Source organism: Haliaeetus leucocephalus, unplaced genomic scaffold (assembly GCF_000737465.1).
Source record: "Haliaeetus leucocephalus isolate CR32 unplaced genomic scaffold, Haliaeetus_leucocephalus-4.0 Scaffold932, whole genome shotgun sequence".
Classification (NCBI taxonomy): Eukaryota; Metazoa; Chordata; class Aves; order Accipitriformes; family Accipitridae; genus Haliaeetus; species Haliaeetus leucocephalus.
In genome coordinates, this window is record NW_010973368.1 from 10,705,549 (window position 1) to 10,728,763 (window position 23,215).

General features: G+C 36.7%; 1 protein-coding gene across 2 annotated transcripts in view; it reads right to left on the reverse strand.

Annotated features, from left to right (window-relative positions):
- NRDE2 (NRDE-2, necessary for RNA interference, domain containing) overlaps window positions 1–23,215 on the reverse strand; it is a 34,335-nt gene that overhangs the window by 5,332 nt on the left and 5,788 nt on the right. For both annotated transcript variants that reach the window (XM_010583820.1, XM_010583819.1), the window contains 11 exons: window positions 21,219–21,327; window positions 18,948–19,172; window positions 16,660–16,809; window positions 14,682–15,144; window positions 14,080–14,482; window positions 10,319–10,452; window positions 8,167–8,287; window positions 5,975–6,150; window positions 4,900–5,286; window positions 3,018–3,946; window positions 610–748 (listed from right to left, as the gene is read on the reverse strand). In XM_010583820.1, the coding sequence (XP_010582122.1) occupies window positions 610–748; window positions 3,018–3,946; window positions 4,900–5,286; window positions 5,975–6,150; window positions 8,167–8,287; window positions 10,319–10,452; window positions 14,080–14,482; window positions 14,682–15,144; window positions 16,660–16,809; window positions 18,948–19,172; window positions 21,219–21,327 (3,236 nt within the window). The remainder of the gene's footprint in view (window positions 1–609; window positions 749–3,017; window positions 3,947–4,899; window positions 5,287–5,974; window positions 6,151–8,166; window positions 8,288–10,318; window positions 10,453–14,079; window positions 14,483–14,681; window positions 15,145–16,659; window positions 16,810–18,947; window positions 19,173–21,218; window positions 21,328–23,215) is intronic.

A 23,215-nucleotide genomic window follows, 5' to 3' on the forward strand; every position in this document is an offset into this window, starting at 1 on the left:
TGGACAAGATGACCTCCAGAGGTCCCTTCCAACCTCAACCATTCTGTGATTCTGTGAAGTTATACAAAATCAGGATCTAGATTTGACTGAAATTTCAAAGTCCTTATAATTTCCTTACAGAACCCCAAAGTAGGTCTAAAACATAAATACAAGTCATCTTTGCTGATTTTACTTATGTAAAAATAATAAAATCCTAAGCTCCTACAATTTGCTTCCTCTTAAATTTTGCTCCCCTGCCCACATACCTTTATGTTGTGAGTAAGACTGGATGGAATTCATCTATTGGCATCTTATGACATATTTTTTATCTATATAAGATGGCAGCCACAATAACTTGCCTGTATCTGTATTAACACTACACTGTCAGAAGCTGTTACTCCTTCTAATCCATGTGAATTACATTTTCCTTAATATTCCCAGCAATAAGGAGCATTACAATTGAAACATATCACCTTGCAAATCATAGAGGTATAGCAGTATTTAGTATTCCTTTTTTTATACAGTCTTGTAGCTGTGTTCATGAGAAATTCCAAATATGGTAAAAAACCAAAACAAAGCAAAAAAAACCAAAAACCACCAAAAAACCAGAACCGATACTCCTCTTCTTACCAGAAAGTTCAAATACATTCTCCACAGCAGTGGACAATGGGTACCATTTTCACTCTGAACTGCATGTTCGAATAGAGCTACAATTCGATTTGTTAACCCAGTTTCAGGAATAGTAGAATGTATTTCACCAATATCTGCCCTGAAACACAGAAGAAAAAAGAAACCACAGTCCCTTAAACCCAAGCTAAAGGACCATATCCAGGTAAGAGAAGGTAAAGATCAATGTACTGTCTCTGTTCACATAGCACTGTATATAGCCAGGTTTTTGCATTTCATGCTACAAACTCTGAATGTCATAAACCAGATTTTTAGCACTTGCTAATATAATCAACACATTTCTAAATAGGAAAATCAGTTCAAAAAAGACAAATGAGGTATTTTTGTGAAAAATTATTTTAGCATGTTGAAAAATTAACCCTGTCCAACTGGAGGAGGTAATTTCTCTTTGAGTACAATACTCCATTATCATATGATCTCAAAACACTTATCTTAGTCTTCATTCAAGATCATTTATCATTCCAAGCTTGGCACAGCAGCTCAAACCAAATTCAAGTCTAGGTCAGCAAGCCTTCTTCGGATGCCCAGGCAAGCCTGTTCAAATTTACCGATCACCTTTGTAAGACCATACATTGGTCTTGGATCAAGGCCTAGATTACAGCTCTGGATCTCAACCATGATTACAATAATAATTTTCTTTTTCACCCAGAGATTCAAATCCCCTAAGTTCCAGGCATAACACAAAAGCAGGTATATATTTTTCACCAAAGCATTGATTTCTACCTACAGCTGATACAAATTGGCTTATTTTTGATGCTTGAGCTTGAAGAAACAGTCTGGAGCACTCATGGCAACATCACTTCTGTCTGCATGCACCCTCTTAGCCTGCCAACCTGTTCCATTCCACTCACCCTTAACACTTGCTCCTAACTTGCCTCTTTTTCCAAGGGTCTTTGAGGTCGTATTTCCTCTCATCCCAACCTTTGCCATGAGGGAAAATGATGTAATTTACTCTGGAGTCAGACATTTGGAGCATTGTACCTCACACTGACTTACATATGCTACTGTTTTACCCTTCATGTTCATTTCTTTAAATGAATTCCATGCACTTAAACAAGCAGAAATACAAAACAGAATAGGAAATAGTCACACATAGTACAGACATTTTCTTAGTTTGTCACAACATCATAAAACATTAGTTTTTATGCATGACTGACAGGCCATTTATCTCTCTGTTGCAGCAGTTCAGCTCTGCTCTTGCAACATCCAACTTGTCCCTATACAAATATAAACTACAGGAAAGGCTATGCTAGCAAAGAACAATCTGGAAGGGAACTAAATGTCACAGAGAAAATCATCATTCTGGAATTTTAACATCAGTTTCCAGTAACTACCATGACAACCTATCATAGTGCCAGTCTGTAATTAACAGTTAATCAATTTACAATCCTCCTTTACATTTTGGGGCTGTAGAATTCTTCCTACAATTTAGGATGACATACACTGACAGCTGAGGAATGTCGCTATCATGTATGCATGCCTGTTGCCAGACTGTGGCAATCAAAGCAGTGGACACACCATCATTTTAAAGCATACTGATAATTCTTTAATTTCATCAAGTGTGAATATTGTAAGCTTACAGCTATGTAAAGCTTCCAGATAACGTTTCCCTGGAAATTTCTGTTGCTATGTGCAGACACAAAGAACCTAGCTGTCAATGTTATCAGAGATACGTAGGTAGCAGTGGATAGGTAGCTCCAAGCCACGAGTAGACAACAGTTAGAGACTAAGCTTTAAGAATGAACACATATCTCTATTCCCCAGATCTCCTACCCCTTCCTCCTTTCCCAGTAGCAAAAAGTCTGAGTCCAGACAACACTGCAAATTCAGGAAATTTCCAGTGTCTTCTACCTAGCAGCAACCCCATATGAAAACTAAACTCTCAAGTACTCACTATGGAAACAGATCTGCCACAACTGTATTCGGTGATCCAGGAGTAAAGTAGGGCAGTGAGCTCAGTCAGAAACTGCAGTGTAGCTCCATATTACACTCCTTACTGCTGTAGTATTAAAATGCAGCAGTTTCTAAGCTCACGGTGTCTACCTTGGCCATCTAAGCAGGCTCTAAAAATTACTTAAAGAAATGCGTACCATCTTCATGTCAGTAGCAAGTAATCAAACACAAAGCAATACACAATCTGATCCAGCAGAAAGGACAGGAGACTATCACCTAAGTCTTCAATTCTATTCAAGATTCTGCCACTGACTTACTCTTCAGTCTTGAACAACCAACCTTCCCTAGCTACAGCTTCTTCATCTGCAAAATAAGAACTATGATAGCATTTTCTCTCCTCTGCTAAGTGATGAGACAGATCAAAAAAAGCATAATCATAAGGAGCTGCAAGGTATTACCTCTGGACATTCTCAGTGAGTTTTTTTCTCAGCTGCTCTGCTTGGATTGCAAACAGCCATGGCTCTAAAGAGTTAGTAGACCTTGTGACACCATCAAAAAACCTTCGTGCTTTGCTAGCACTGTGAGACTTCCTCTGGATGTGGATGTATGACCTCCAAAGAGATTGGTTGCTAGGATACCTTTTCAGAGCCTCCGTTAGTGCCTCTCGCAGAGGATTCAAAGGATAAACACTAATTTTCATGTGGAATCTGAGTAAATTCGTATGCAGCAGTGTGATAGCTTCAAGAGCAGTGGGAAAATTTTGAATGCCAAAATTCTCTCCAGTATTTTCACATTTCTGTGGACCAGGAGCTTCAAGTTTTTCTGAAGTCTGTGCATATATTAATACTGCAGCATCAATCCCAACAGTCAAATACTGGAACAGTGCATAACAACCAACCAAGTTAACCAGCTGATTAGCATCACTGACCTGATCCTGATCAGAAACTGGTGGTTTACTTAAATAATCTTGCAGTGCATGCTCATACGTTTTACGAGCTTTCAAGACATTCACAGATAACATTTGTCCACTATAGGGCACATATGGTCCACTTTCAGCCAATTTGGTCAATATATGAACAGCACGTGATATAACGGCTCCTTCTGTACTTTCCAGTAGTTCCACTTCCAGCTGAGCATAAAGCAGACTGAGGCTGCAGAGCTGGGGACTCTTGCATCCTCCTGTCCCTGCCGTGCAAAGAGCTGTGTCAAATACCTTCCTGGCATCATCAATGTTGCCAAGCAGCCATTCTAGGTAGGCATACAGTTTCCAGAGAGATAGGTGGTTTCGGTTGTCAGGTTCTTTAAGGAGATTCTTGGCCAACTTTTTACTCTTCCTCCCTTGTGCTTTCAGCTTCTTCTTATTTTTTGCTTGGAGACACTGAACTACCTGCAGGGCAGAATAAACAGAACAAATTTTGAGGGGTGGGAGAAGAAAGGAAAAAACCACAACTCACAGCATTTTTTAATTTCATTACTGTGTTTGTTTTCATATTGTTCCATATTTCACCACCAGCCAGATCTGTTGCTATTAAGTACTGTAAGTTGTCACAACTGCCTGTTGTCAGCTCCCTCCAACATAGCCAAATTACACAGGCTTATCATTCTTACTCCTACCACTGCCATTAAGTAATAACAAATCTCACTCTTTTAAAAGGCCAACTGCTCAAATAAAGAGTTGCTAACCTGTAATAGTTGAGAAAAGGAAAAGAAATGATCCTGTCTGGCTAGATACAGCTTATGACTAGCACAATTAAACCTCCAAGTAGCTTTTCACAGTGGGGAATGTGCTGACAGACAGATCTGGAGATTGGATAGGAAGATTACAGATCTTCTGGTCAGGTAGTATTTGGGTAAGAGACAGGGAACTTCTCCATAAGGAAACACAATACTAAACTTTCTGAAGCATTAGGAAGACAACCTGGACTCTCATCCTTCTGTGGGCATCTATTAGAGCATTTTTACTTAAATAAATCCATAGTCAAGTGAAAAGGTGTTATTTCCTTCAATAACACTATAAATGTAACTTGTATAGGAAGTAGTAAGTTTCTTGATAAGGTGCTCTTATCATGGTATTGGGGATTACGCACTTAGAATAGTTTGGTAAAAGCACTTGGCTGACTCACTTGGCCTCGTAAAAAAATTACTTGCATCCATTCCTGTCTAGCATACAATGTATCATATAATAACATTTATCCAAAATTGCAAAAAAGATTTTGTCACATGTATGCCACTGTGTAGCATGTACTAAACAAAAGGAATATTTATTTTAATTCCATATAAATATTAATACACAAGAAAGCCACTCATCACAAATGTGATTATATGCAGATTCCTCATTACCTTAGATATTTCATACTGTAACCAACAAATGGACAGGTTAGACTTTTCCTTTCCTGAAAATAGCAGGAATAGAACATGAAAAACATTCTGTATGAACTCCTCTCCTTCTTTACAGTGGCCTATGTGATGTCTCCCTCGTAGCATTGTGTCCATATGACCAATACTGTTGAATCCAGAAAGTGGAAAACTAACAGAAGTCAGTGGCTTTTCATCAGAAAGCACACTCTCAAAGATGTTATTTTCATCCATGGCAATATAGAGGTTGGAAGGAAAGAGTTTACTTGTACATGGAACTCCCAGGAATTGCAAAAATGAGTACAGTAGTTGACGTTGAAGATCTGGATTAGAAAGCTGGATTAAAGATGGTCCAAGATCATCAAACAATACCTAAAAAAAATCCAAATTAAAACAAACTCCATTAATTTATGCAATCAAATAAAAATAGCAAACCTGTCATTCAGGTTAATAAAGATTTATAATTACTATTAAATGGTAACAGAATGTCATTCAAATTAAAAACAGACAAGTTAAACAAGCAATGTGTTCTTCCAGTCAGACTGTAAATCTGCTATCAAGAGATTTCTTTGCCCTTAAGTATCAAAGACCCCCACAGAAAACTTACACACTAAAGGTCTGAAAGATATTATAGCTTAGGCCATTTAACACATTTTTATTTGAAAATCAATGTCTGGCTTGAACTATCTCCCAAGAAGAAAAAAAAAGTTAAATAAATCCAACTATCTGACTTGAAGGCAACAAAACCTTTGTTTATTTAATGCATATATCTTCTTAAACACAGATTTCTGAGACATTTCCACATACAGATGAGAGAAATCACAGAACAGCAAAGACACACTATTTGCCTACAGCACTTTCCAAAGTTTACCATGAGCTTCCCATGGATTTCAGAAGTCTCCACACAAAACCTCAGGTAAATTTTGAATTCCACACAAAGAAAAGAACTTTTTCCAAACGAAGAAAAGAACTACTCCTTTAAAATATCCATTGGCAATAAATTCAAATGAAAAGATAATTCGCCTTATCATCTCCCCTTGTTTTATTATATCACAGTGACCTGTCTTTCTGGATCCTCACAATCTTCTTCAGTTTCCTTTTTGGTTTTGTCTGGCCTCCAAGGTAACCAATGCCTTGCTTCACGAGAATATTCAATATCCAACCAAATATGCCACTTGGGGAGACTTTTATCCTTTATTTCTTGATCCTCATCTATCTCTTCATCATCATAATCATCTAAAACCAAATCAAGACATACACACACACACAAAATTATAAAAGAAAAACTAATCCACCAAATCTAAAGGCCAGACTTGATATATAATTTAACTACTTTAAAAATGTAAACAAACACAGTGTTAATAAGACAAACACAAGACAGAGCTGAAAATTTCCACATCACAGTTCTGGGTTTTGACACCAACTCTGTAGGAGTAGGAGGTTTCCAAACTTTTTGAACCAGTGAATCAGTGCCAGCATTCAAACTTCCCCACAGAGGAGAAAAGAAAACACTGACAGGCTGTGGAGCACTTTTATCAACAGCGGTTTGCAAGCAACAGCCAAGAGTCAGTCATCTTTCTGTGAAACTTAGGTTCTTCACTTCATACCCAGGCATACAATCTCATATGTGCTCTATGAATTACTTGTGTGCATAAAACACTTTGAGAAAACCACTGTGAGTAAAATAATGTTAAACATCACAAACCAAGCTTGGTAATGTTGCTTTAAAATACCTGATATTTTCAACATTTTAATTAATGTGTAATTAAAACAACCAACATAGTTAAACACACACAAAAGGAAGCACTTAACCACATCCCACTTTTATGATGATTTTTCTGGACTATTAGATACAATTAGTGTATTTTTCCTGTAACAGAAATATATTAATTCTGTGCTGAAACTATGAGCACCTGTAGACTAAGGGAAAGCTGGTATAGATTTTTCAAATACTTTTTTCTTTCTTGTTGAGGAAAAAAGTCCTCAAAATTTAAGGTTACCTGCACTATTTTTTTATTGGTACAAAAAATCAGGCCATTTCTATGCCACCTCCAAATTCTTGATCCTGACATTTGCCATTAAATAGGTGAAACACTCCCACTCCCAATTTTTAAATTTCAGGTAAAACAAACAGGTGGCGGCAAGATTTTTAATCTCTCTATATTTTTTGTGACCTGTAGCCTCTCCTTTAGTCAGCAACTCACAAAAAATGACAACATTTCCACTATCTAACCAAAGTTTGAAAAAAATTGACTGCTTTAGAGATTACACTGAATCATAGATTGCACTTTTGGGCTTGACACACATGGGGAAAAGCACTGATATATGTTGGACCTGCCCAAGACTGGCAGTGGTCCTCTCTCTATACTAAGCCTTCTCAATTTGTGGGCGAAATGTCTATAGCCATCAGCAGTGGAACTGCTGACATCAGTTAAGGGGCAAGGAAATTCCATCTTAATCCAGGGACAAGGGAAGCGCAGGATCATTTTTCAGTCTCTTTGTTTGCTAAAAGCAGAACCAAACTTGCTTCATTAGAGTTGCTACAGCAGCAGAAACAGCAAAAGCAGGGACAGCTCATCTTTGGTCAGAGACATTCCAACCCCCTGCTTCCCTTCAAGATGTATCTGTTTGAGAAATAGTCCTTGATATTAACGGAAGCACTGTAGACCAGAAGCCATGTGGACTAAGCAGCAGGGAGGCATTTTCTACATCCCTGCTCACCCAGAAGCACTCCAGCCAAGTGAAGATGCAATTCCTTCAATCTTCTGTATCACAAAGAGAAAGGAAAGGTTTTCCTCCTATTTCTACTATATATTTGCTATAAGAGAGTGAAGTTTGAGTCTAGAAATAGAATCATTAAGTGAGGAATCCTTGAGGCAACTGTCATCTAATACTATAATCCCACCTGGTCTACCAATATGATGAAAGGGTCTTAAGGGAAGTAGCTTCCTTCCACTTTAGATGGGCATGGGTCTCACACCTTTAGCCTTTTCAGCACAGGGTGGAGGATATGCTATCCTCTCCCTTAATTCTCATCCCTAGGAAGGACAACAAGATTCCATAAACAATATCGTACACTGAACACTCAACACATGCTTCTCCTGTGAAGTGTGAAATACTTTATCTTAATCTTGGTAAATATTTTCTAAAACTTGCATGCAAAAACATGAAAAGAAACAGCTTGTATCATTCTAATCAAAATGTTTAGAAGAACACATGGGCATACAACTACACATATTGACACAGGCATACCAGGCTTAAGAGCAATCCAGCCACCCTTTTCTTGTTGATGCATCCATGCCTTCCAGCCTCTTGCTCCTTTTTCTCCAATTCGTGGTTCTCCGCTATCCCAAAAGGGTTCAAAGAATTCCACCTGTTGTTTTGGGCAAGGACAACCAAAACATAGAAAAATCATTTTTACTGTTGTACAGACACTACCTGGCTCAACTTAGGTTTTCCAGACCCTACAATCACTTATCTGGCTGCAACTTCTGTATCTGAAGACTGACAGATGCTGCTTAAGGATCAGCAGGAACAACTGAGTACTTCAATTATGCCTGTGGCACAGCAGGACTGTCATCAGCTCTTCTCATGAATATAAAGGCTGTTTTTAAAAGGCTTTAAAGAAAGCCCAAGACTTTTTTGCCTAATGTCCTATACAGATCCTTCAAGGATAAGGATCCAAAGTCCCCAAGACATGGCTTTCAGAAACCAAATCTCTCCTTCTCCCTGTCTTCCACGGGGTCATGAAGAATTTGGCTAATGGAATGCAATTCTGACAACCATATACCTATGGTCAAATCAAATTGTTACAGTTGGACATAAATACGATTGGACTGAGGACAAGAGGAAAAGATCAGTAAGGCCTTTCATCTCTCAGGTTTCAGGGTGGCCAACAACTTCAGGGCACTTTCCAGTGAATCAGAAGTCCAGGGTTCTAGTCCTGACTTTGTCACTGCCTGTATGCAATCTGTCATCTTTAGATTCATCAATTTCTCCCCTGCTTTGCGTACACTTAGCTCTAAGACAGTCTCTCTCCTACTGTATGCTTCTGCTGCGTACCAAACCTTGGCTTGGGCATTGAGATATGACTGTTAATACTAGTATTAACAATAAAGTTTACTCTAAGAAAAATCAAGCATCAACATATCAGAACATGCAGGGCTTACAGTAACTGCAAAATCTAATTCTGCTCCTCATGGATTTATTCTTTGCTCCAAGTGAGAAAGTGAACTGTGAGAACAGTACAGAAACAAGTAATTCAAGACTGAGTCATAACGCTTCTGTAAGAGGGCAGAATGTGTGATCAGCTGTAAATCTGGCACTTTCCTATTTTCAAGAACTGCACTTTCCAATCTAAACACTGTCCTTTTAAACTGAGGTTCCTCTCTATCCTGCTTTCTTAAGAGTTTTTAAACACTACAGATAATCTTGCAGTTTTTCAAATGACTGGAAGTATAACTCCAGCTTTATCTGTGTAACTATATCAAATCTCCCATCCTGCATGATAATTATGACTGAACTCTAAACTTTTGGCTCTCTAAGAGGACAGCGCTATTATTTAAACTACAAGATTGCTCCATTGGTGGGCAACAGCATTAATCTAGAGAGCAAAACTTGGAGTCTCAGTAGTGGTTGCTGGGCAAGGAGGTGAGGTAACAGAAGGAAATTCAATTTCTGTCCTCTATGGCAGCCCAGCTGCCTAACCGGTGGGCCTCCCTACCCCTCATTAAAAAGGAAGCAGCTCCTGACAATCCAGTGGGATGATGTTACAGTGGCAACAGCCCCCTCTAAATATTAACTTACTGATTATTATTGAGGTGCACACCCAACATTATCCTGAGCAAATCAAGAGAAAAAGTGATTTAGTACTTTAACAGAATAAGCTGAATGGAATCTCACAGGTCAAAGAAAAGATACTTTAAAGCATGAAGGTGCTCCTAATGTAGCCATCAAAGAATTAGTGAAAACAACAGGTAACAGAGAACCAAAGAAACGTTTGCAAGAACTGTCTAGAACAGAAGTAGATTACAGGTCCTAGCAGCTTTCATCATCAACAGTAACAAAACAACAGCAGTTTTGGGGAAAAGAAGCAGGGGAAGTGCTAACTAAGCACAGACATTGGTCAGCCAGCTCATTTTTTTCCATCTTTAATTAGTAAAAAAGAAAACATGAAATGACTGATTATCATACTTCTATCATGTACAGTAGAAGCAGCCATTTGGCATGCAGTTCCAGAGGACCCACAAGCATTTTTCCAAAGCAAGCATCACCTTGAAGAACTGCAAAGTAAGTTGCCATTCAAAATATTTCCCTATGTCCTTAAAAAATCATCAACATTTTTCTGTTACAGCATTCTCTGTAATACACAAGGACATACACCCATTTAAATGGAAATTGCTACCTGTCCCCTTGTTGGCAGATCTTTTACACTGTCAGGTTTAAAGAAGGTGAAGTCAATCAGAGCCTGAAACAAAGACACTGCTTTCTCAGAATGGCCAGCCTGTCTCAGAAAGTGGCACTGCTGAATAAATATAGCTGTAAAGTAAAGAAGATAAAATTTTAATATTTCAAATTTTGTTGCAAAGTATTTTATTACAGCCCACAAATTTACAGAAGACATACACGAAGTGCTGTAGAGCATAATTGTTTTGCAGCAGTATCAAAGTCCAAAACACAGGAAGTAACTAGCATAAATGCATGTCAAAATTGTTGTAGTTTAATTAATTTTAAGACCTCCCACTTTGAACGTGCCAAAGAAATGACTTTTTATTCATGCCATACATGCACCATCCTTGTTGATGAATAAAAATTATATGCAATGGTCCCAACTTCAGTTTATCCAACATCTGTCAGAGTGGGTCATAGTCCTCTTTGAAGATCCTGGGCATTATTACAATTCACAGTAAACATTTACAACAAAAATCCTTTTTGTCTCATTTTTGCATTACATAGTTACACTGGTAATATGTTGGGAATACATCATTTTCATTCCAACTGTCATTCCCATTTTATTTTCCTTTACATAAGAACTCAGCTAAGAGAAGTCCGGTCTTTTGGTCAAAGTATTACTACTTGAAAGTAGAGAAGAGTCCTATCCCTTGCTCTTCAACAAATTATTTCTGTCATCACTGCCATATCCCTTCCAAACACTGAGCCTCAAGTCTCATCTTAAAAAGGGAAGCAAAGTCCCAGTTTTTCTATTCATATATTTGCAACAAGAATCTTAAATGAAAGAGCTGGAGAAATAACAGGTATTATAAACACATCTATTACTAGGCAGTTCAAGTACATTTCAGAGATACTCCATCACTTCAAATTACACTCAAGTCTTAACAAAACAGTGGCTGTTCAAAAACCAAGTTGCTTTAAATTATCATCTTAATTGGCTTGCAAAAAAAACCCAAACCCATAAATCAAGGCCTAAGTAGTTCATTGGTAATTTTGAAAACAGTTCTTCAAAAACTATTGTTTCTTCACTAAATGCATTCGCTTTGGAGGGTTTTAAACAATCAAAATATTTAAATGTCTAGATACACACATGTTACAACATAGGTTAGCATCAATCTCTTCTAATGATCATCTTATTTTTTAATACTAAGTGGCAAATTATTTACTCCTTATACCTGCATTCAGATTTACATCAGATGTGTGCACATAAAAATCTGAATTCAGCTAGAATATACAAACTAGGCATTTCATCTGATTTTCCTGCAAAGCCAATGATTGTTTCTGATAACAAATACTCTGAGATTTCTGAAGACATTTAAACAACAAAAAGTATGTTTAAGTATATAATAGAATCTTCCAAAGTATTTTCACCAATTTAGGCACTGTGTCCAACTGACACTGAAAAAGTGGTCCTTTCCTAGTTTCTCAGCTTCAGACAGATGAACTTTCATTAAAATAGTCTGAATGTAGAGAATATCTCATCAGGACTTGCGCCAAACTGGAGCCAAAAATAAATAACAGTATAAGATTTTCTGCATGATAAAAAAGTTATTTGAAGAAATGCAAAGATCAGCATTTTCTCTGTGCTAAAAGCTGAAAACAGCATTAATTCAGTCCATGATGCTAAGATACTTCTGCAGCTGAACTGACCTAAAGGATAAGGATGTTTCTCCCCAACCAGTAGGTATAATTTGAAAAATAGGACTCCCTTTCCACAGCAAAATTTGAGAATACTTACCTTCATCTGCCTTATATTATCAGTTCCTAGTAAATTTAAAATGTTACAAACTGTTATCTCAAAATTTACATAAAAAATTGTCTATAATTTTAAATTAATTTTACCTGCTTTCTTAAATGTCATGTTTTAAAAAAACACCCACCTATTTCCAAGCAGATAGTACAGCGTACTGAATTGAACACTAGATGGCACAGTCCACCACTTTTTAAAATTAGCTCTTGCACTTCGTCATTAGCAAAGGTCAAAGATTGAAGATACAAGCCTACTATACATCCACACTGCTACTCATCTCATAATCAATTTGTGAAACTCTTTGTATATTTATCTTAACGAACAATTTGGTAATCTTCCTAATAAGTACACTAACACTTCAAATCCAGCCCAAGAATTAGGTAGTTGAGTCACTAAAAAAAAAAAAATCTCAGATCAAGAAATTTCTCCACTCCTATCACTTGAATTCCAAAGGGTGAAAAAACAAAACAAAAAAAACCCAAACCAAACCCCAAAACCTTCAGCAGTGTTCATAAACAAATCACTATAGTCTTAATACAGAACAAGACATTAAGAATGGAACAGAAACACAAAGTTAAGTTCATTTTCATTTTAACCTATCTACAGACATTGCCAGCAAACAAGTATTTTGAAAAATGTCAATCTAATACAGTTAACTAGTTAAAGGAAGTCCATTAAAAAAACCCCAAATTTCTCATAACAGTTGACAAACAGTATTTGATGAGTCAAATATGTTCTGTGCAGGGAATCAAAATGAAAGAAAAACCTTCCTGCTTGAAAAAATAGATGCTGCATAAAACATTTGTCCTAAGAACCATTCATTGTGGTTACTGTACAAAGTGACTGAAGTGTTGGAAATCAGAGATGGCAGAAGCAATTAGAAGCTATCAGGCAGTACAATATCCACCTGCCAGCACAGGATTTTTCCTTTACAGCACTTTTTCCAGTGCTTGATCCAAGATGAATCAACCAAAGACCATAAGAGATCTGAACACCTGAAACTAATTTGTAACCCAGCATCTCAATCTGTAAGTCCAGACTGGATATTGCATAACAGATAGCACCACTGCTCAAACAGCAGTCAGAGGAAACATGGAGGTTCCTTGGACTATGCCACACATGAAGAAATGCGGACTGCTTCATAATAGTCTCCTCTAAGATTTAAAACAAATTTTAAAAGGAAAAAAAAAACCAAACACATTCATGGTGACACTAGTATTTCCCCCTCCTCAGTGTAATAATCACAATGACCCCCCACCCCAAGGTAGAGAAACAAAATTGAAATGGGATAGGTTAAGTCATTTAGCTCCAAATAAATTTAAAGCCCATGCCAGAACTGAGCATGAACTCGTTTCTTCCCTGGATCCAGACCACCATCCTAACCATCTCATTAATTTTCCTTCCAGGGATAACTATATAATAAATCATAAATGGTAGATATATGCACACAATAAATACAAAGGGCATAACCACATGGTATTACAGTTTAGAATTCTCCATCTACGAACTGGGATGCTCAAGAAAATTTCACATCAGACTTCCAATGTCCCTTCTCTTTTCTGGATGAAAGTAATTAACTATAAAATTTTTTAACAAGAGATAATTGTTTCTTTCACAAGCCAATCTTTTTCCTTTTTTTAAATAAACATTTTTAAAAGGTAAAAGCATATCTCTCAGCTATTGGCTGCAATTCTCCAACCTTGACACTTGTACTGTAAACTGATAAGCACATTAGACTTTACTGGATGTTATATCACAAACTATCCTGGGGAAGGAAAGCATCTGCTATATCCATATTTGGTTGGAATATCTACTTTAATTATCAGCTAAGAAATCAGGATGCCAGGCATTTCAAAGAGAATAAAAACTTCCTGTAATACAGAGGAAAGTCTATTCTTATAGAGAATGTAGTCAACTCCTACAAAGACCATTCTGACCGTAACACGAAATAGAAAGAACCTTACCTAGCATAGCTTCTTCTGTGCCAGGCAGTAGAGGATGTGAAACCATGCTGCCATCCTGTACAGCTGCCAATGTAGTCAAACATTTTCCATAGAGACTATTGATTTTTGAAACAGAAAAGGTAGTGAACTGACTTTGACAGAACAGGAGATATTTCTTCCACAGCTCTGGATTATTGGGATGTAAGAAAATCAGCTTCTGCCATTCTTTGATTAAAGCTGGTGGTTCCCAGAATTCTGTGCAAAGCTTCAGCCTGGCAAGTTTCAGATCAACATTACTTGGATTGCTTTCAATTGCCCTCTCTAAAATAGCCAGTTTCTTTTCTAAGATTAACTTCAGTGATTTTCTTCTTACTTCCTGCTCTCCTTTACTGGCGTAAGGGCTAGGTCCTCTCATTAATTCATCCTTAAAACAAAAAGAAAAATCATTACAACATTAGGAAGAATCATCACTAGAATCACGAGAATGCTGACGTTTGTGAAGATGAATTAACAGCTCATTCTTCACCTATAGAAGATATACACTCCTAAACAAATTAAACTACAATATAACATTCATGTATTTATTATTTACAATAAACAACTAGGTCTGTCAGACTACATACCTGAAAAGAAACAAATTCCATCCAAGCATTAATATCTCTCGGGTTTTCTCTGACTTTCTTGTTATGTTCTTCCACTTTTGTCATTAGAATGGAGTTAATGTTTATCCCAGGCTCTTGAATTGTTTGCTGCGTATTTACAGGCTCATGGTCTGTACTCTTGCACCCTTTTCCTTGTAGCCACACTGTAGTTGATGGATCATAAATCCCAAGAGGATTCACGTCTGTTGTGTCAGAAGGATCATCAGTTTCCATTTGGAAAACTGGTATAAAAGCAGTTGGGTCAGATGGAGAACTTTTATTGCAAACAGGAATCCCATCTGTGTTCAGCATCTTCACATGGTTCTTTGTGAAATAGCGCTCAGGTCGCCTCTGTAATTGCTTCCTTTTTGATGCAGAACTGTCCCAAGTTATACACTGTTTCTTTGCATCTATGCCAAGACAGGAGTCTCCTCTCCTCTTATATCTTAGAAGGAAAATTACAATTAAACATGTTCTAAAATACATGTTAGAAAAGATACCTCCCTTTTGAAAGAAAAAATGGAAGTACTTTAATTCAAATTGACCCAAATAATGTATGCACAGACCTTCAAAAGCATAAGAACTTGGTAACTTTCTCATTATTTAAGACTTCAATTTATGTATTTTTTCAGTGCCATCACAACTTTTATTATCATACTAAGCTTCCTCTGAGTTCAACAGTATCTGTCGTACTCAGCAGAAGAAAATTTTGTTTTCCTCCTATCATTTTAACCTGCGAAGACAAATCTGGAGAAAGAACAACAGATATTATTTAAGGCTATTTAGATTAGGTTCTTTTAAACTGAAAAAGCAGACACCAGTAGTTCAGTCTGGTAATATCTTTCTGTATCCCTAAGTCTCTATGCATTTTACATGCCAAGAAGTGGGGCAGAGGTGGAGTGGAGAGGAAAGAGAGACCAGGTTCATAAAGCCCACAATAATCCTGTGGATTAAGAAAGGAAAATACCATCTTAAAATATTACCAAGAATGTCATTTCAGTGACAGACATAGTGACACGCAATGCTAAAATAACACTTTACATCTCAAACGATAGCTGACAATCCAAAGATGGCAGAAAATTGGAATGGATTGTAACCAGGCAATTTTACTGCAAAGGTATCTACACCACAAAAATAAAACCCATAAATCCTCCCTCCTACACAAATAATTACTTTTTATATACAGTAAACAATTTTCCTTGAGAATATCAAGAGGTAAGTGTACATACATAACGCACAAGCCCAGTGTAGGCTCCTTTAGATGGGCTTCTCCATTAATGCAGGGAAATGTTCTGAATGGTCATCATAGTACCAGTAACCCACTAAGGATGTTGAATATACGATTTCCTCTATACTCATTTGAAATGTAGTAATGCATGAGATAGATACCCTTTAGTATAATGTCTGGGTGATCTAACACAGAATCTGTTTGCTAAGAAAGTACCTGTATGGTTTGGTTTGGGTTTGGGGGTTTTTTTGCAAGGATATCAAACTACTCAAGTAAGCAAACCTCTTGACAAATCTAATATGAAATAATCAGTACCTTCATTTCCCTTTCAGACACAGAAACAGAACAACAGAGATCAAAGGGGGCACTCACCCAAAGATGATCTGTAACAGAACCTGGGATTTCTGACCTCAAAATCATGCTTTTGAATCTACCCCACGCTGCCACCTCCAGATGGCAGTTCTACAAGTTCAGATGCCTGCAGTCTACTACTACACAGAGAATGTTTTTAGCAAAAATGAAAATCATGCACTTTATTCCCATTGTTTCATGGCATCTTTTGCCTTTTAAGATATTTATGCCCAATGCAAAGTCAAATATTTTAATAAACTATTCAGTTACCTTATTTTCTCATCTTCTACATAAAAGTTTCACAGCCAGTCTCAAGTTAAAGAATCTTGAGATAGTGACTCTGTGATAGTTTGAATACCAATAGAAACCAACATACTGTACCTTGCTATGTCCCCTCGATACAGGGATTTGTAGGCCCAGTTTGCAGGGTCTGGTTTCTTGTCTATTCTGAAGGTTTCTGCTGTGAAAGCCTGGATATCATCAAGCCAAACAAAGCGATTGCTGGTAAGATTTGATGTTTTCTTATCTAAACTGCAGAAAAGGAGAAGTAGTATATTCTAAGCATTTGCGCACATATTCTAAGCATTTACAAAACCCAGGAGACATTGCGTTTTTATAGTTCATAATAATTTAATTTACTCAAAGTCATGGTACATGATCCATTATTGCAAAGTCAGTCACACACTCAAAAAAACCAACTAAAAATACACTAATAGGACCAAAACAAAACACAAACACTCCTTTCACTTCCAAAAATTGGATTCACGATTATGAAAGGTAATAACCAGATTTAACCAATCAATTGTTTGGCAAACTATAATCTAAAAGCCATATATTACTACTTCCAAAATTTACCTTCGTCTTAGTAAGATGCTACAATTAAGAAAAAGAGGTTAATCTACAAGAGAATTGTGTTGATTAGCTGTAATTATACCCATGCATTTGATAAAACAGTGTGCATCAAAGTGGTTTATGGATTACAGTTATGCAAATGAACTTCAGTGGAAGTTGCCACCTGTCTCTGAACTGTAGACAACTCTGAACTTCCAAACTGAATTCATGTTACAAATATGTAACTTAGTAAATGAGTTTTATAGTCTTGAGAAGCTTTCTAAAATTTCACAAGACCTATTGTATTTAGACCAATTTTGTGGTTCAGGTTTCAAAAGCAGTCCCCTGAAAACTCAATATTCTCTCAGTATCAACAATTTATGGAAAGAAGTAAAAATAGATACCCTGGAAGAACTTCAACCCTTTCATTTGGGCAATGCACTGGCTGGTTGGCCCAGTGTAGCAAACAGCTGATGAACCAGGTTCAGCACGTAAGTCCGTTCCATCCAGCCCAGACACCCTTCCACCAAAGACAAGAGTGACTGGGCAGAGCAGAATGGTCTTAGCGTCCCAATGATTTTTACTGTGCTTCCTCACAGCCAAGTAAGCCTTAGCCACCACAAGCCAACAACACAGTCTTCATAAGGGAGGAGGTGAGTATGGCTAGAGGCATCAGACAACACCTCCAGTACCACTGCCATTCTTCCACAGGGCAACAATGTTAAGATTCCCTTGGCATAGACACATGCCCACAAGCCTGTGCTCTCAGCTCCTGGTTGGTCTGCCTTGGGAAAAGTAGTAAACTGGGGGAAGGTCAAGGACTGTCTGGACTACACCCAGCTGTAACAACAATTCCTCAATGTCACCAAATCCTCACTCTGTCCCCAGGAGCAGCTGCAATGCTGTGAATTAGAGCCAGAGCTGCTGATGCTAAAGGAAAAACAGGAACAAGGGAATCAGAGAGAGGCAAAATGGCTTCTCAAACTAGCAAACATTATGAGAAACAGGGAAAGGCAACTTATACAGCCAGTTAGATTGGGCCACTTTGAATGAAATGATCAAAAGCCAACAGACTGAGAAAAGCACAGCTAGGTATGCCAAACTGGAATACTCAGTGCATTCACAGAACCTCTTTTACTGCTCAAAGATCACACTAGTCACTACATACCTATTTTTTCTTGTTCCATAAAAAATGACACCTCCACTAATTACACAGCACTTTAGAGCTCCTGGAGTTAACAAAAAAGATCTAGCAAAACAATTTCAATTTCAATTCTTCAAATACCCATCTAGATATACCATTACCAAGAAGTATGAAGCACACAGCATAGAGCAATAAATGGGTGGACATGAAAGAAATGTTAAATCCTACAACAAACTTCGTCTTAATATGAAAAAAAGGAAATGTTAACTCTGTGAGGAGGAAGTTATATTACAAGGCAAACACAGCTGTATATTTAGTCTTTTGCACTAATGGAGAATAATGTTTAATGCAATCCCTCTCCAAACTCTCCCAAAAGAAGAACCATGAAAGGAAACAAGATGCTTACAAAAACTCAACATAAGCCTCTACATGTCTTTAAAAATATATTTCATTACCGCCATACCATGTTTTGTTCTGCAGAACAGTACTTCACAGAATATTTTAGTCATGGTTTTTCAGTCATGATTAAACAAGTGGTTCTAATTCTATTTTCATTGCTTTGAATGCACGTTTAGTCATATACAGCTCAGAAAACAATGACCCACCGGTGGTAAGAATTTAATTCATAAAGTTGAAGAGACAAGTACAAGAACACAATGAATTTACATCTTGCATAGTATTAATAAATACATACTTTGCTGCTCCTTCCTTTTCAGGATTTCTGCCGCTTCCTTCAGCTTTGTCCTTGATGTGCTTAGTGTCCCGGTCCGATTCGCTGCTACTGGAGTCGCCTTTTGTTTTCTTTTTTGTCTTCTTATAGTTGTGATGCTTCTTCTTTTTCTTTTTCCTTTTCTTACTTGACTGTTTCAGACTCTCATCTGTATCACTTTCCCCTGACAACTCTGATTTTGAGGTAGTCCTGCTTGGAAACAAGTACATATATCTATACATACCTATATATCTAAGTAGTAAAAGTGTAAATAAATACCACCATAAGAAAGTTCAGAGTCATTTTACCTTTCACCTTTATTCTCCCTGTATTTTTGGAGAACAGAATTAGCAGAAACTTATACAATGAAAGTGATATAAGTCTGCATTAAATAACAACTATCTTTATTTTTTCAGCTGCTGGAATTACTGACAACCAGTCTTAAAGTTTTAATTGTCAAAGGCATTTTGATGTGTGATCCGTATAAATATCCATCTGTTATCATCACCAAATTAAAGAAGATGACTGAGCTGATAAAATTTCCTAACTTTGCTAAGACAACTTAGGTCAAGCTAAAAGAATAAGAAATCTTTCAGGGTGACCTGCAAAAGAAAAGATCTGCACTTTTATTCCTTGTTTCTTTATGATTTACATAAGAAATATCAAAAATATAATTTTAAAATCACTTCCAGATTAGAAATTCAAATCTCACCAATCAAGGAACAATTTTTGATGGCTACTGAATTAATGTTATCATGTAATATAAAGTAGTAACAAACACTACATGCAACACACAGCTGACTTACTGAGAGATCACACAAAGGACAAATAGTTTTGGCAAAACGTGTGTATATCACTGTACATACCACATACACTCCCATACTTAATAATCAACTGAAATAATGGAGGTCTTCTCTAACACTTAATTAAAGCACAAGCTCTTTTTAAACAGTTTTTCTGGAATCTTTCAATAAAAGAAAGGAGTGACAAGTCTCAGTGTTCCTAATATGTCAATAAAAGAAAATGCAGCATTTCAGAAGCAAGGCACCTCAAAAAAAAAAAAAAAAAACCTTACACAATTTATTTAAGGCACTAAGAAAAAAAGAAGCCATGGGAGAACCATCAGCAGGCCTTTAAAACAAACATACACACACTCCCCCAAACCAAAAAAAACAAACCAAAAGCCCCCAAAAAACCACCAACTATGTTGGAGTAATTAGTTTTTATTGAACTGAGAACGTATGCTATTAATAGGTGAAAGATCAAACATTTCTCTGTACACTGTTTTTTGACAAATTCTTTTTCAAATATTAATAATGGTGGGTTTACTATGTCATTCTATCTGAATGGTAATTTGTAAATTCCTTAGTTTTATGACATTAAACTCCTGAAAAGATTTGAAGACCTATAAACAGAATATATGACTGATAAACAGAACAGTAATTGCATTTCAATCACACAATACGTGTAAATGTAAGAATAAGCATACAAAAAGATGTATTCAGCTGTGATTGTTATTATAAAGACATTCTCTATCATAACCACCAACAGTCATCGTAAACACAGAAGCTTGTATCAAATTAAAAGTAACTAAGTTTTTGAACTTGGCAACTGCAACTTGGTTCCATTAATTATTAAGTGCTAGTTATAGTGTAGATAAGCTAAGTAGAGCAACTATTGTAGTGAAGGTATTAAAACTAGTTCTTCAGCAAACATGGCTGCTTAAAGCTCATTTTTATAAAAGAATATAATCACCCACTTCAGTGATCAGCATGTTCTACACAGCCACACAACTCGATACATGTAATATTTCATTAATTCACATCTTCAACTAGTTTTTAAAAAGTAAAAAACTTGACTGTGAAATGGCTGATTGAACTGGTTTTCACAGAGAAATCACAAAGATGATGCTTTGTCGTTACATTATTTCAAGGGTCACTTAGGACATTCAAAAGCTAATGAAGAATCATGATCACTCGGTTCCCTTTTCATTCCGAAATAACAATGATTTAAGTGCAGCTGTGAGAAAAAGAAAATGGGAATGCAATTGCATAAGTGTAATTTCTCATTATTTTAAGTTAAAGGACATGGAAGCATTATTCATACTTATATATATGACTCAGTTCAGGCCTTTTTAAATACTGAACAGTGGAATGAAAAGCAGCCCTAAAAGCTCCTGATTTTGGTCTCACATAGCGAAAGATAAGCAGGACAAAAGAAAGAGGCTATTTTAAAAGATATCTAAGTATATTCTACCTTATTAGGGGTGATTTTTCAGGGATGAGATTTGCAACTTCTGTAGCACGCTGATGCAGTAATAGTGCATCTTCTGTAGAGAAGCTTGGGTTACTGAGCCAGTCCAATTCTGCAGGTAAAGAAAAGTGTGAAATCAATACAAATTAGCTTGCTGTGCTTTTTAAAGTTGGGTGTTAGTCTAGTCAGCAGACAGCTAAATTCGCGGCAAATGTCACTAAGTCATGTGTAATAATTGAGCATATCAGAAAGCGGTCCATGAAATTTCCATTTAGTAGAACACTAGGTTGTAATGAGGTAAAATATTTAGGAGCTGGAATCTTCCCCTGACATGAATCTAGCTTTAAAAGAACCCACTATATAATAATACTGAAAAGTTCATACTGAAAGCAGATAATGTTTCATACACCGCTATATACTTTAAAAAAACCCAGGTCTGTTCAATATTAATTTTTACTACGTAAAAATTCTAACTTTATATATTTATATATAGTATAAATGTTATATATGCATAATTATATAAGATCTTCTAATGTATCTTCATATATTTATATTAATTATAATTATTATATACAATATATAATATATATTTACATATTTAAAGAGAAAAATTGAAAAATTACAGAAGGGCATAATTAAATTAAAGGTGTAGTTAATGAATGCAATACAACTTATGCAAACTTACAAAAAATGTACTTTACTCACTGCATGGAAAATATTTTTAACACGATTTTATTGATAGGGACACCCATTACTGATAAGAATCAGAGAATCATAGAATGGTTTGGGTTGGAAGGGACCTTAAAGATCATCTAGTTCCAACCCCCAAGTGTTTTATACAAGGTCAAAACATGTCACTGGATTCTCTAACCACCAAAACACCATTAGGCCTTCAAATATTGTGAAAAAAAGGCTAATTGATGCTAATTTTGATAGTCAGCATTAAGTATTCTGCATGTAGACCTCAGCCATTTCAGTCATCAGATAAGATCAGATACTGACAGGTTATGGAGGGGGATTTTTTTTGCCGTAATTTTACTGATACTAAAACTTCTATAACAGTTTTCATAGAGATTTCATTTCTAGAATTCTTTTGAGTATGTGAAATATTCTAACATATTAAACAGCAAATGTTATTTCACATAAGCACAGAATTTAACAGCAGCCTCTCTGGTGCCAGACCACAGGAGATAACAACAGAAGGAACAAATTTGGTCTCCCTGCCTGTTCTCCATGCTCTTTACAACCATTTTTGCCTCGGTGTTCTTCCTGTCACACTCTTGTCTTTGTGCTTGTGACTCCACTGACCTCTAATCCTTAAATAGCATGAACTCATTGTCCGCCAAGCCATACATCTCTCCTCCTCCTGAAGCATTTCTTTCAGAAATAGCTCTTCATACCAAAATTCGTTCTTCTGTCTGATGTCTCTGAATTGTGGTCCACAAAAGGATTTAAAATGGAGCAGGCCGCAAAACAGTTTGTTAAACTAAGTTAAACCCATCAAGAAGTACATCCAATCAAGCAAAACTCCACTTTGCATTTCCCAAGAGACTGCCCCTGCTACCAAAGACCAAAGGCTCCGTGGGGAGGGCCACCTTCCCTGGTTCATCTTGAACCTCCTTCAACTCTTGTGCAGAGAAGAACCCACAATTTGTGGCACTGTCAGTACCAGAACACACCTTCCCACAAGTGCCCCAACCAATACACTGCAGAACACTGCCGCGCACCATTCCCCAGCTCACCAAAACATAGGATGGAGACTGAAAAATAAAAATTCAGCTGTACAATATATATACACGCATATTATTGTAACCTTCTGCCTGGCAATTGGAATCACCAAACCTAAGGCAAATACACTACGTTACTGTGTTGCAAATCAACATGAGCTTTTTTTTTCCCCTCTTCCAGGAAAATATTTAAGATATATTCGTGTAAAATTAGAATAAAAATTGAAACCTTAAAACCGTGATCCTTACTTGCCTAGTTAAAATGTGATAAAA